Source organism: Plectropomus leopardus, chromosome 23 (assembly GCF_026936395.1).
Source record: "Plectropomus leopardus strain MGB_pleo_1.0 chromosome 23, ASM2693639v1, whole genome shotgun sequence".
Lineage (NCBI taxonomy): Eukaryota > Metazoa > Chordata > Actinopteri > Perciformes > Serranidae > Plectropomus > Plectropomus leopardus.
Genome location: NC_142198.1, coordinates 10847452 through 10862331, shown reverse-complemented (window position 1 = coordinate 10862331; position 14880 = coordinate 10847452). Strand labels below are relative to the sequence as shown.

General features: G+C 39.2%; 1 protein-coding gene across 4 annotated transcripts in view; it reads right to left on the bottom strand.

The window, feature by feature from the left end:
- Positions 1-7271, bottom strand: part of kcnip4a (potassium voltage-gated channel interacting protein 4a) — a 155230-nt gene extending 147959 nt beyond the window's left edge. For 2 of the 4 annotated variants that reach the window (XR_015775625.1, XM_088073180.1), the window contains exon 1: positions 7038-7271. Coding sequence is in view for 2 of the 4 variants with exons in the window: in XM_088073180.1 (XP_087929306.1) it covers positions 7038-7098 (61 nt within the window). In the remaining 2 variants the exon portion in view is untranslated. The remainder of the gene's footprint in view (positions 1-7037) is intronic. The other 2 variants (XM_042511812.2, XM_088073182.1) reach the window with 1 other exon arrangement.
- Positions 7272-14880: the final 7609 nt, after the last annotated feature.

Here is a 14880-nt window from a genome sequence, read left to right as displayed (position 1 = left end):
CAATTAACAAGATGGACTGAGGCTGGCATGTGAATCATGTCTGTACGCTTTACATGTCATAACCTCCCATCGGAATGACAGATATGTTTAGTATTGTGTGGTCTATATTAAGTGCTGGCAGTTCTACCCTGTAGGACGTGGACTTTTGGAGGGACTAGAGCCCAGAATAGGCTTTTGAGCCCCCCCATTGGGACGAGAAGAAAGACAGACGGACCCTCCAGTTGGCCACTCATGCCAGGCCTGCCTCCACATATGGCCTGTATGATGTTCAGCTCTGACACCATTTCATCAAGGACTCCTTGGAAAGACTCATCGAACCAGACATACTGTTGGTTTTCTCAATGTTCATTTTATCATTCTTATTTTTCAGGTTTTACGGGGCACAGTGGAGAGTAATTTTGGGGGCGTGATAGCGACAAAGTTCACAACTTGAATCTGATCTACATAGTAATGCACCATTACTCATTTGTCCAGGCAATATTCAAAGTCCCACAATATATTTTATCTTCAAGAAACAAAGCAGCAAAAGATGAAAATAAGAGCTGAACTCAATAACAGGATGTGAATGTTAAAGGGTTAACATGTCAGAGCATAATGGAAAAACAGCAAACAGCAGGATCTATATAACAATGAGGGAATAAATCTAAAGCTAAACTAAGTCCTATATCAAGACATGAAGGTCACCAATAACTATTTATTTAATACTGGCAATTATCCAATAAATTTGTAAGGTGCTGGAGCCTTACCCAGCATGCAGCTGAAAATAGGGATGCACCAATCCAATAGTAAAATAATTTATCGGGCTGATATTTACTCAAAAATCTTGATCAGATATCGGAGGCCAATCTATTCAATTCAACTCTATGTTAAGGTCTGACTAAATGTGTGTGTAACGCTGGGTTCACACTGGATGCTGAACGACCATGAAAGCATGACAGCATAGGCATACTGCATATCAAAAAGTGGTATCAGATCAGTATGCAGTATCAGTTGATACACCCTGAAAAGGTTGCCACCCCGTCACAGGGAAAGCACCGAGGTTAGCCATTGAGAAAAGGATCAGAAGGTTATAACTACGCTCGGTTTTGCTTTACTACATTTTCCTTTTAAGCAATCTAGTTTACTCTTTTAAAATAAGCTTAGAAACAATGAGTCAACACAAGAGGTCATAAAAAGAAAAAATTACTTCTAATGAACTACTCACACCTGACAGACATGCACTCTGTGATGAGGGGACACATGAACTTTGTATACAAGAGTCGCAAACCCTTTGCCACAGCGCAAACTGCTATAATAGGAGTCATCAACTGAAAATAAATTGTTATGCAATAGACCTTTATCTGACTGGAAAAGTAACAAATACAGAGCAAGTCAACTCTCCGATGCTGAACTCTATGATGAAATGTTAGTGGCCTACTTAACCTAAAAATAGATGGACATTTTTCACAGTTGCTTAAGGATCCAAAAGGCATTTCCTCCATCTTCCTTCCAGTCTGAAGAAGTGCAACAAACTTCTTGGCAGGTCAGTCAGTTCACTGCACATCTATGCAAACTGTGCTAACCAGAAATTTAAATCACTGACTCTTTCCTGTCTGTTCAACACCTATAAAGACACTGAGATAAAACAACACCGTGACATGTTAATGGGGCATACTACAAAGTTGGGAGGGACTTCAGCCTCTAACCATATTATTTCTAAAACACAATTTGATGTGTGCCACAAAAAAGTCTGATCTCCCCAGAATAAACTTCTCCAGAGATACTTTGTTTACTACGTAGCACTTCATAAACAGGGTTCCCATGCATTTTTCATGGACAAAATTTCATAAGTTTTCCATGACTTTTCAATGACCCTAAATATTTTTTTTCTTCTACTTGTTCAGTGTTTTTCAGTCATACAAGATTCAAACAGCATCCCACACGATGTGTTCAAGGACCATCAGAAATGTGAAAACACCAATGATCATTTCTGTTTTTACACTTTCTGGATGTGATAAATGGTGGTGATATCTTGGTGATATATAAAGAAAACATGTCTGTCAAACTCGTTTTCTCAAAAGAAAAAAAACTGTCCCAAATTTTAAAGTTTTCATTAAAAAAATCTCCAAAAAGAAAAACAAATTACATTTTTAATACATTTTCTATTTAAAAAAACAAAAATCCAAAAATAAAGAAAAATAAATAAATAAAAACACAAAGAAAAATTTTTTTCTTTAAAAATTGGCTGTAAAATAAATACAAGATACAGTGATTTAAGTATGCATGCCCCTTCCCGAAGCTCAAAGTGCTTAAAAATTATTTGACATGCCAAGTGGGCATACATGAAGACTGAGATATGCTGTCCTGGGAGAAAATTAAGAAACTTTCGTGATGGACAAATGAACAAAAACATCACCAAAACATTGTCATACGTATGCTTATTAGAGCTATGTTACGTTGTCAGCTACAGAAAATACATTCACCATTATGTTGTATTAAGGTAATTTAATTTATGACATACCACAAATTTCCATGATTTTTCGAAAATGTTCAACGTTTTTTACCAGTTCCATGCCTTTTACAGGCCTGGAAAATATGATTATGAAATTCAATGACTTTTGTAGGAAACCTACAAAACCATGAGCGTGGGCAGAAATGGGATTGTTTGGAGCAGCACCTAAATTTCAATTTCTGGAAAGAAAGGTAGGAATTGTCACATCCAAAGTTTTTTTTTCTGTCATTCTTCTGAGCACCAGGGAATCTGGTTTATCCTCAATATGACCTTGGCACAAACAAAGAAAGATGCATTTGCAAGCTAAGGCCAAGCACTGCCACCCAGTTGGCATCGGCTGTTTGGCACTCAATCCAAGGAAGTCAAATGGAGTGAATCTGTGGCGTAAACAAGCCTGCGGGTGGAAATATAAACATGAAAGGCGGGCCACTTCTTTTAGCCTTTAGCAATCATAAACAAGCACCTTATGTTCTGCTCTCTCGCCACAGCAATTATGCGGTTAACACTAGTGACGCTTCTACGCCCAATCAGCCACCCCATGTATCCATCACTGTCTTCCTCCACCTCTCCCTTTCTGTCCCTGTATCCTCATCTCATCCTATTAGCCTTCCACTTCTCCTTCCCTTATTCTTCTCTGGCCTGAGTCCCAAGGCAGATGGTCCATGCAAGCAGATGCTCCCCACCCAGTCTCTCGAAGGGAAAAACAAAGGCTGGATCCAAAGTAAACAAAATCTAATTGGAGGTAGCCCAGGAGGCGAGCAGGGAAGTTTGTGGTACAGTTAATCCTGGATTTGACCAAGGACCAGCTTTTGATCAGCAGGTAGAGGGGAAGCACACAGGTGGTCATAAAAACAATCTACCAATGGTAAAGACTTATTTATGGGTCCCATCTTGATGCTAAGGAGTACTATTAACTTCACAGCAGTTGGTGTGCCATTGAGACCATCTGATGTGCCAAATCTGACTGTTTAATGAATCAATGAATCAAATCCAATTTGAATCTATTCATAGAGTGAAGAGACCGTAAAACTAAGACAGATTTGAAAAATGAGTGATTCTTGCAGATTTCTCTTCAAAAAAAAGAGCAAAGCAAGACGGCAAATGACACAATTATCTCTGTAATTTTCTCAATTAGAAAAATAACAGAGCCACTCAAACATGCTGTCAAAATGGGTCTTTTATGAAGCTGACCCTTGCTAAAAATGTCAGTCCTTAAAACAATAATGTGGTCAAATTCTGAGTGGCCTTTAAATAGGTTTATTAGAATAATCTCTCCTTCATACTTTCAAACCACCAGAACACTGTAATTTATTCCAATAACAAATCAAACGGCACATCTTTTGCTGTTAACACAAGACAGAGAAACTTTCAGATCGGTGATCCTGTGCCGTCAAAACTTCCCTCTGAAAAGCTAACACACGCACCATTCTGCTGTCTGACAGATTTGGAGCAGTTTTTTCTTTGCTTCACTGTGATCTCGGGACCACTGGCTGACAACTGCTGAGAAAACACACACCGCATGTGGTCAGTTCTCAACACCATAAAAGCTCAAAGCTGACATCTGAGAACAGACTAAATACACTACAGTTACTTTCTTGCCTCTGCAAAACAAATACTTTTAGCACAAGGACTGCAGCATACAATTCAAGGACAAGCTTAACTGAAACATGCCACGTGCTAATAACCATCTGCGTTTTTCCAGATATTATATAAATTAAGATTAGGCTTAGTTTTTAAGCCATTTTCATCTGCCCAAAATCATCATCTCATCGAACCAAATGTTCAAAAAAGAAGGTGGCTATTTTTGTCCAAACATGCAACATCAAACTCTGTGAACTCTCTTAAAACCTTAATGACTTCAGTGATAACATTATAAATGCTGCAAATGGGTTGCTGCCATTGCTTGCATCGAGCCAAAGTACATAAATCACTGGCTCAAATATTTAAATACTGACTCAGTGCTCCAAAAGATTGATTATTTCAGAAAGCTCTGTTTGTTCTCAGTGTAACTTGTTCAGTCATACATATGCAGATCTGTATTTTGATTGACCTTCTGGACCTTTAACTCTCCACCTTATGCTTGGACTTGTCCTCACTGGTGTACCAACATTGCATACATATCGCAAAGTTTTGAGTTTAATAACTAGTTGTTTTGGAAAATATGATGCATGTAGCAGGCTAAACATAAGTAATTAAATGCAAAGAGTTAATGAAGCTTTAATTCAACAGCTATGAGGTAAATCCTCATGGTAAAATTTTCTCTGTTTATGTTTTATTACTTAATGTTGTTTATCACTGTTGGAAGGCCCTGGATATACCATACAAGGCATAATTAGTTATGATAACTCATACTGACACAAAGAAAAAGAGGACATTTATCACAAAAAGCACAAACTTCTTCTCAACAACTCCAGCACAAAAAAAAACGGAGCTGGCCGTGGTGCTTAGAGTAGCTCATTCGGAACAATAAAACCTTACGGGGCTGCGTTTCATACATCTCCTTTCTGAAACTCAAGGATACAGTACTAAAGGAGAGAAATGTCTAGGGGAGCCGTTGGCACGCACCAACAGAAGTTGCAATGGTGATCTGAGAGAGCTCCAAGGCACTGATGCAAAGAATCACTGCACCGAGGAAGCAGCTCTTGGGAGGATCAGCTCATGGCTGGGTGACTGTAGCATTTTTGTGGGGCGATCGTTACGTTTTAAGATTTCCCCGGGGAGGGATCATGATGTGGTGGCCCACTGGGGACAAAGTGGTGGGGGGCTTAAGAGAGAGTGAGGAAAGAGTTCAGAAAACAAGAGCATTGACAAAGAAATATCACATAGGTGACAATTTGGTTTCTCTCTACAAGAATCGGTGATTACTTATAAACAGGTCCAGTAACAAATGCAGTGCATATTTTCTAACCATCTCAATTGCTATAGACCAACTGAAATTTAAGTCCCCTGACAATAAGAAACTTGGTCAGGGGTGCCATTTACAGCAAGCAAGGAAGGCTACTCAATGTAAACTATAGTGAAACCTTTCAGAATAAGTAAAAATCTGAGTTAAAAGTCATACTTTTTTTAAATAAGCTTCTTTAGGGCAGAGAATAGCAATCAAAATCCTCAAATAACACAACACTTGTTTGCAGTATCCAATAATTGGGAAATTAAATAAACAACACATAACCATCAGATGTCTTCACCACAACTAATGACTAATTCTGGTCAAAAGCTAAATATTATGTTCTCGGGGCCCAAACCCATGTTGATCTGGATTTTTTTTGCCCCTTTAGAAGCATTTGTTAAAGTCTGCTTGTTCTAATTAGCTGGCACTAGTTTTACCATTCAATAGCAGCTATTTGAGCAGTTGCACACAATACTGTTTCCCATTTTTCATGCAGCGGGTGAGAGAAAATCTAAATTCCAGGCACACAATTGAAGAAAACATTAGCTGAAGTAGTATTAGGTTTGAGAGGAATACCTCTCAACAGTTCAACTTCTGACTCATACCCTTATCAAGGGATAATTAGAAGTCAATTAGGTGTGCAAACAAACATTAACCTGAGCCAGGAGTGATGAGCAGTTAACTGCTCTTGTGACTCCGAGAGAGGCAGTGAGAAGCCAGAGGGGAGACCTATGGACTATAACTGAGTGATCGTTATTCTGGATGTCGGCCAAGTACTGTGGAGGGGGGAACCCAGGAGAGGATTTGTTCTACCGAATCCAATATGGGATTTTTTTTCACTTATGTCCATGTGCCCATATATTCAAATTCAACTATTGCAAGGGGTTCAAAAGTGTCCTGCATACAAAGTGTGGGCTGCAGATACACATAAAAAAGAGACATCTTTAGTTCAACACTGATTTCTAAACATTAACCAAAACTATGTTAATGCCTAGAGGTAAATATTCAGCAGAAAAACAGAACTGAACAAAAAAACTGCAGCAGCTTTGTTGAATCCCTGACAAATTGACCCAGGTCGCCCACACAAAAAGACCATCAACAAACCATATTTTCCTTTCAAGAGAAGGCAAAAGTCCAAACGTAACTCTACAGTTACCTCGAGACAAAAAAAACAACACATTTATGTTGCAGAGGCATGCAAGTTTTAAACAAGAAAAAGTCAAACTCCATTACAAAAAAATACATCAATTTAATGTTGCCTTTCAACAAAAATGGTGGTAACGTACACCTGCCGTAAAATTACAACTTTCTCTTCACTAAATTCAGCTGCTAGCCTATTTAGGTGTCATTTGAACGTTTACAGGGCAGTGTGAAATCAGCTAGCGAAAACATTTTTTTAAGTAACTTAACAGCTACTTTCATCAAATTTCGTGTTTGTTTTTGCATTCATTACAAGCCGAATTAAAGAGTGATCCTATTATAACACAAAATCAAAGTTACACAGTGCCAGGTGTATATTTTTTGACCGATAAGCACGGCAACATTAAACTGCGTTTTTTTTCTGCTGGGTTTTGCCTGACGTTTTCCCCATGCAAGACAACACGCACTAATCACAAAATTATCGATGAACGCCAAAACATGCGATCACTGTCCTACCAGGTGAAGAAACAGCAGCGTCCACCCGGCCAGAAATGGTGTCCACTCTCTTTGTGTCCATAGTTTTTTCCGATGTGGACTTTTTTCTTAGTCGAAAAAGCCTCGTTTCAGCCACAGGAGCTCGTAAATACCGACGTGACCACGGCTGGTACTAGTTGCTGCTCATCCAACTCTCAAGTTGAGCGACGTTGAGAGGGAGCGCTGGAACGCTGCTTGCGCACACGGTTTGGGCGGGGGCGCGCGTGTATGTGTGTTTATAGGGATGATGTGTCTGTGTGGTGTCAGTGGGTTAGGTGAAAAAAATGCATGTTACTGTTTCATGCCGAAATGATTAGCCAGTTAATCGACTTTTGACAGTTTGGATGATTGATTATTAGTTTATAATGTATGAAGAAAACGGCTGATTATTTGTTGTTTTCAGCTTAACAAATGTGAGAATTTGCCCCTTTGTTCTGCATGATTGCAAATTTTAAGTCCTTGGGCTGTGGATGGTTGATCAAGCAAAATATGTGACATTTTACAAATGATAAATCAGTTCATATAGAGCATGCGCAGATTATGGGGCAAAGGGCCCCTGGACACAGATTTGCAGAGGGCCCCACCACTGCCCCTATGTGTAAGACATACAGATATTAAGGTTGTTTTTGCATCTCTTTGCTGTCATTATGCATCATTTTGTGTGTTTTGTTTCTCTTTATGGTCTTTTTGTTTCTCCTTTAGATAATTTTGTTTCTAGATAATTGTCTTTTTTGTTGTTTTGGTCTCTCTGTGGTCATTGTGTATATCTTTGTCTTTATTTTGATCAATTAATAGCGAAAATTACTTGCCGCCTTTATTGTGTTTGACAAGTATCTCAACCAGTTTATTTACACACAATTTTTTGTTGTTGTTACTTTACTATTTTCTAGACTTAATCAAAAATTATATCTTCCTAGAAGAGTAAACATATTTGTGCCCATAGTTAAACACTCGCATAAAGGCATAATATTCTGGTATCCACACACTTTTTACCATATGTTTAAATAATCGTCCTTTCGGAGCTGCGCTCAACACAAAAAGCAACTCAAAGCTCACAATATAGCATTTCCATCCACTGCCATAAACTGAGTGTATGGTGTCTCTTTGCTACAATGTGGTTTGTTTGGCATGCCATAGGCTGCATTAAACTTTAAATAGTGGCTCCCAAAGTGCGGCTCAGGGACCACCAGGGGTCTTTAACAGTGTTTTCGTCATAACTCTCTCCACTCCACTTTCCCAACTCACCACAGACAGTTTAAACAGTTACATAATTCTGCACCAAGTCAAATCACTTTAGGATGCTGCCTGATAAAATGTCTGCAGACAAATGTAACATCGGCTACTGATAGCAGAGGAATCACATACATTCAATTCACACTATGCTCCATTTTTCATCTTCTATCTTGCATGCAGGCAAACTGCAGTATAAACAATATGTCAGCTGTTGGACAGCACACTATGTCTGTAAATATGCCAATAAGAAATCTGGTGGAGATTTTTTTCACACACGATGAAACAAGCCCACTACAGCTGACAATAAAGCCCATGATGAAAAGATAAACCCAAAATAAATCAGACCTCCTCTTAGCGAGCCGAGACAACTGTCAGCTATTTTGAAGATTAGAACCTTTTCAACAACGTAGCACATCTGTTTCATGGCAGAGAAGAAGCAGAGTTTGCAAAGGATTGTTTAACTGTCTCCTAAGAATACCACAAAGGAGAGTTTTCTGTCTCACTGTAAAACACTTGTTTCAGTAAAACACAATAGACAGCTTTAGACTAATCATGAAACGGGAGGCGATTTACCCAGCTGGCATTATGGGAAATTGCTGACACTTGTCGAAAACAGGAGCTTCTTCCTTAAACGATTTTGATGTGTGCGTTGGAGCAAGTACTTTGAACCTCGGTGTATATTTTTAGACATATTTATTTCTGGAATATGCATGAATTTTATGCAGCAGATAAAAAGGAAAGTATGAACCCGATGAATGTTTCACTTCTCTGACACAGATTTCAGCAGATTTCTGAAAATAAAAAGGAATGGCGTTGGTCAAAGTGAAAGGTGAACATAAACTACAGTTTGCGTATTGTTTGATGCCTTGTCTTTATGCCATGTAAGCATCTTTCTATTCAAAGCGTTTCATCAAATCTGGAAACCGTTGTGAAATTATTAAAAGGCACTGCAATAAAACAGATTTAGCCCTTTAAGTGAGCCAGTTTAACTTTAATAAAGGCTGATAATAAATGCTACAGCATGGTGTAACAATAGCACAAATAAGGAGGGGCAATAAAAGCAATGAACTGACTCACAACAATATCCATGTAAAGTTTGCTAACATTAGCCCCTGTAAGCTAAGCTGCTGGTCATAACAAGAAATGCTTTGCCAGCTAAAAAGCCTGAGCATATTAAAAACAGCATGGGTCTTATTGCTTATCATTTAAACATTTCATTTGTAAGAGGGAGAATGTGGTGTTTCTTTTTTTTAAGTTACAAAGTCTCACTTTAACATGGCATTTTAGCAGTTTGCAGTACAGTCTGACATGGTAGCCGCATCCTTTACCTTTATCATATGTGATTTTTATATTTCTTATTTGTGACTTGATTAGGCCATGTCAGGTGACTCGAGTCCACACCTTTGCTGCTTACCAAAAAAAAAAGAAAAAAGACAAAAACAGAACAAACAAAGCAAAAAAACTTTAAATTGGCATGTTAGGCGATAACCTCATGTAATTGTTGTAAACAATGCTAGCTCTTCCACCTGTTTTCAAATTTGTGTAACGCTAAGCTAACTGTCTGGCTATAGCTTTAACAAAAAATATGAGTGGTATCAATGTTTCCAAAACGTTTCCTTTAAGTCTAAAATGAATTGCTTTTGTATGATGTATTTAGCAGAAAAATAACCTCTGTAACACATATAAGGCAGAGAAAATCTCCTCACATTGGTCAACATTTGGAAACCTCCATCCATGTGTCCCTAAAGCCTCATCACAGACCTCACAAAAACTCAGACAAGACAAATGCATTCCAACAGACAACCTTCAGTTTCCAAGATGTATAAGTGTGTGTGAGGGAGCTACTGTCTGCAACTGTCACCATGAACAATGAGTGATACTGTTTTTGAGGTGGCTATAAATAACGCCGCACCTGGACAGAAAGATGAAGCCAAAACCTGCTCAGACAGACTGGCACAGGTAGATGGATGGCAGTGTGAGGGCATTAATGAGAGCACAGGTCCAGCAACACACGGGGATGAGAGCTCTGCAGATGGCTTGATGTCATCATTATATGGCAATGTGTGTATGTGTGTGACTTTGTGGGGAAAAAAAAAAAAAAGATAGGAAATGTCATTAGAGTGTGGCCGAACCCCATTTTTCCTGATAGTTCCAGGAAGAATTTGGAGGAAAAATAATTGTTGTGTTGATCTGCTAACAAGTCTGATTTGACTCTATTTTAATGTGTAATTAAAGTCCAGGTTATCTCAAACACAGAAAGAATTGTGATTTAAAACCACTTTGGAAAAACTATTTCAGTACACACACACACACACACTTGAGCATGAATTTGATCTAATGATATCAAACCAGCAGCAGAGCCCTCCCCTCCTCGCACTGCCCTCTCCCTCGAGATCACCAAATGAGCATCTATTTCTGTCCTGTTCTCTGATGGTGCTCAAAGTTTAATCATGATATATTTTGGCTTGCACGAGGTCTCCGCACTGTGTTTAATGAGGAGACTTTGCTTCTATTAGAATCCCGTCACTTATATTCATCCTTACACACAGTTTAAAAATGAACCCAATATCATCACACCTGAGTTTGAAAACAGCTGCGGGTTGCTCTGCTATTCTTTGGCACTCTACAATATAAAAGAAGAGTCAATTATGAGGTGGAAATCATGGCTGATTTTGCAGCCTCGGGTGATTTGACAGGATGAGATGTGGAGTTGCATTCTCCAACAGTTGACAGGCAGTTTATTTAAGATGGCACTTACAGCCAGCTCTCCTGCCAAGACAACTTAATCAGTTTGAATGAAATACAACAGAAAGGTAAAGCATTCATCTTATCCAGGCACAAGTCTGAACGTCACAAAGGCAATCTCAGAAACCATTAATGTAAAGTTACCAGTGTAATTCAAAGAGGTAATAGGCTCTGTACCTTTCTGGTTTTGTCTTTGAGAAGTCATGAAACTGTAAAATTTCAGCTCGAACTTTTAGGACACACTGTGGACTGAGAGGGGACATTTGATTATCCACATTTAAGACGCAGCCCGAAGCAAGAACTCGTTTTTTTTTTTCACAAAGGAAATATTTTGGTTTTAACATCTGGACAATAAATGACCTTTGACATCAAGGAGGCATTCAGCGAAGAACACCTATCAGGCAGCAGATCCTTTGAATCCTGTGGGCTGCAAAGTAGGGTACCAACACGACCCACAAATGCTCAACTGGATTGGGATCTGAGGAATAAATCACACTTCTTTGGCCATTCCTAAGCAGTTTTTGCGGTGTGACATGGTGTCCTGATATTTGGACCTGGTATTAACATGCGTCTTGGCTGATCTGATCATAACCGAATATACATAAATACAGTCGGTATTGATGTCCAGCTAAGGTCACTTTAACCCAAAATCTTTTAGTGTTTGCCCCCTGAAGTTACCAGAAATACACTGGAATTTGAACCCCCCTTTCCTTCTCCTTAGAATAATCTGCATTCCATCACTTTGACTCATTTTCATGCTCTGTTTCCCCCACTGTCATTTATATGAATCAGACACAAAACACAGACAGGAAAACTTCTCTATTTCTGAATTATTTTCCTTAAAATAACTCTTTAGCTTTATCAGCATAAAAACCAAGTTGGCATCGCAAAATGCAAATTTGCAGACTGTAACATCCCTTGGCTCCGGTGAGGATGTGAGTAAGCTATTTTTGAGGAAATGATGTGCAAGTATATCCTGCAAGAATAAAACATTTCTGATAAAAAGAGCAATTAATATTAATAATTTCATAGTATCAATTGGCTATTTCTGCTGAGTAATCATGCATTTGTCTTAAAAAGGTGTTCAGTGTATGAATGTGTGTTTAGTGCTTCATTGCAAACAGTTGCAAATGCTCCAACCTTAGCTTAAACACAGCTTGCATACTGATATGACTTTTCCTCATTTGTAAGTATTTAAACTAACAAAACTACATAAATTCACCAATTATCAGTGCAGACAGCTGCTTGACAGTGACAGTGATCATCACAAAGCCAGGATGCTAATGACTGCTTTAATCTGTATATCTGGCCTCGGAGGGTTTTGGGGTTTATTAGCACACTGCAGGTATAAAATATTGTGGTTCCCCTGGACAGCCAGAGCCACCTAATTACAACTACCGCAGTCAGATGGCTTCACTTTTGAAAAAGTATCAATCTTCATTCCAGTGGCAAGTTTCCACAACAAAGCCAGATGCTTCCTCCGGGCGCCACGAGCAGCGATTGGAAAATGTAAACAACACATCACTTGTCTGACGCTGGTCGTCCCTGGGCCTGCTGGTAAGGAATTGAGCTCAGATATGCTCCACGGAGCGCACTAAGTGGAAACTGGGTGGAAAAGTGTAAGAGACGTCACAGAGGGATCATCACTGTATCTTAAAATAGACTGTTTAGCAGCAACTGATGCTTTTTGGTATTTGAATATCTCTGATGTATTATTTCTGGGCTGTCTAATCTGACCCTGTGACTTCTCAATGAGACTAAGAAAAGATCTAAATGACTCCATTTGTTTTATCTTAATTTATTATCGATTTCCGCCCAAGGTGTCCCTGTGATCCGAAAGCAGTGATACCATCAGTTTATTTGCCTTGATGAGCTTTTTTTCCCACACAGCACAAACATCCTCCGATTGTCATTCCCGCCTCGCTGACAACCTTAGATGAACTTTATAACAGATGGCAGCGCTAAAGAACCTTGGCAATTATTTGAAGATCACTCTTTCATGCCTCGAGGGAATCAGTGAGGCTGCCACTAATCAAGGCGTAACTGCTCTCTACATAATTCAAAAGTCTTATTATAATTTGTCACATCCAAGATGGCCTGGCAATACATCTTTGCCTGAGTGAAATGTGTGTTTTATTAATATGCCATTAATGAAAAATTGGAGCAATTGGAACTGTGCTGTCCCTCTGTTTCTTCTGTGACTGGGATGATCAGTAGGCGACGATTACTGATCACTTTTTAAATGCGGGGAATTATGGGAATATTTTGCAGCGTGACCATTAAAATTTGATCCAGTACTATTTATCATTAACAATGCAATATATAGTATCAGTCACAGGAGCCATTTTACTGTAGACTTAGCACACACACATTGTAGGACAATTTTTATTGTTGCTTTTATTTAAAGGGATAATTTAGTTTGTTTTTTTTTTTTTACTTTAAGGGATAGTTTGGATTTTTTTTATTTGGAGTTGTATTGAATTCTTTTCCACAGACAGCAAATTACGTACAGTAGACGTCAGTTTGGAGAGGCAGGCTGGAGTACAACACTTACACAACAATGAAGTTAAGTAAGGTACTGCTGTGGTTGGGGGCCGGCAACAAAACATATTTTAGCCAACTGAAAAATGTCCAATTTAAATCAAGTTAAAATGTACGTCATATTGAAAGCATTTTCACCCTTTTACCTTTCTGTCAGACAACCTATTCAGAGTGGGAGGTTGTTAAAAGCCTCAGGTTTCCATCTATGCTCTTGTCAAAGCCAGCAGACTCAAACAGTCATTTTAGCTCCATGAACACAGGAGCTGCTGCTCTACTGCTGCAAACGAACCCTTTAAACACCAAAATCATACAAGATAAACAAAATGTCTGTTTAAGGAAAAGATACAGCAGCAGCTCCTGTGAGTCTGGCTTTGAATAAAGCAATATAAGGGCTTAATATTTCCTCTGAAAATGTATGTCAGACAGAAAGATAAAGCTGTGAAAATATTCTTAATATAGTGCACACTTTAACTGATTTTGATTTTTTAACTCTGACTTTTTTTAGGTGGTGAAAATACATTTTGTTACAGTTTGTACATTGCTTAGCTTCAATGTCGGACTCCAGCCTGCTTCTCCAAACTGGGGGCGTACCGACTGACATCAACTGTATGTATTACAGTGTCCATGGATAAGTAACCCGTACAACCCCTATTCAAAAAATCAGAACTATCCCTTTAAGTAAAGGGTCTGAATACTTCTTCCACCACTTTTCCACCACCCTTAAACCAAACAAATGCTGAGAACCGATTCGACATCAGACTTGAACGTCCCGTGGCTGTGGACACAACCGCCATGTCAGAAACATTCATACTAATCCATCTCCAGAGTTCTCAGCAGTGGAATCATACCCGATGTCTGTTATATGCTCTCTGCCCAACAGCCATGTCAAGCTGTGAGTGGGACTCCAGTTCAGCTGTAGGCTGTGGAGGAGTCAGGAGCTACACTCATTATTCTTACATCTCATGACGGCTGCCCTGTGAGTCAGCTGTCAATCACAGCTCAGGCATCAAGTCAGCGGGAGCCCAGAATGTAAGGTGCACCCATCAAATCTGCCAGCAGGCAGGGAGAAAACACCTATAGAGCCCTAAGCCACCAGCCAGTTGCAATTAAAGTGCTGCTCTGCTACGGAGAAAGGAACCGGAGGCCACCTGAAGGTCAGCGAAAAAACCCAATTACCAGCTTGTCATACATTGTCAGCAAGAGTAATTCTTCGAAACAAAACAGCTCTGACTCACCTTTGCACTGGCTGCAGAGACCTAAGGGAAGATTGTGGGTGTTATCACAAGGATAAAAACTTTCAATTAGG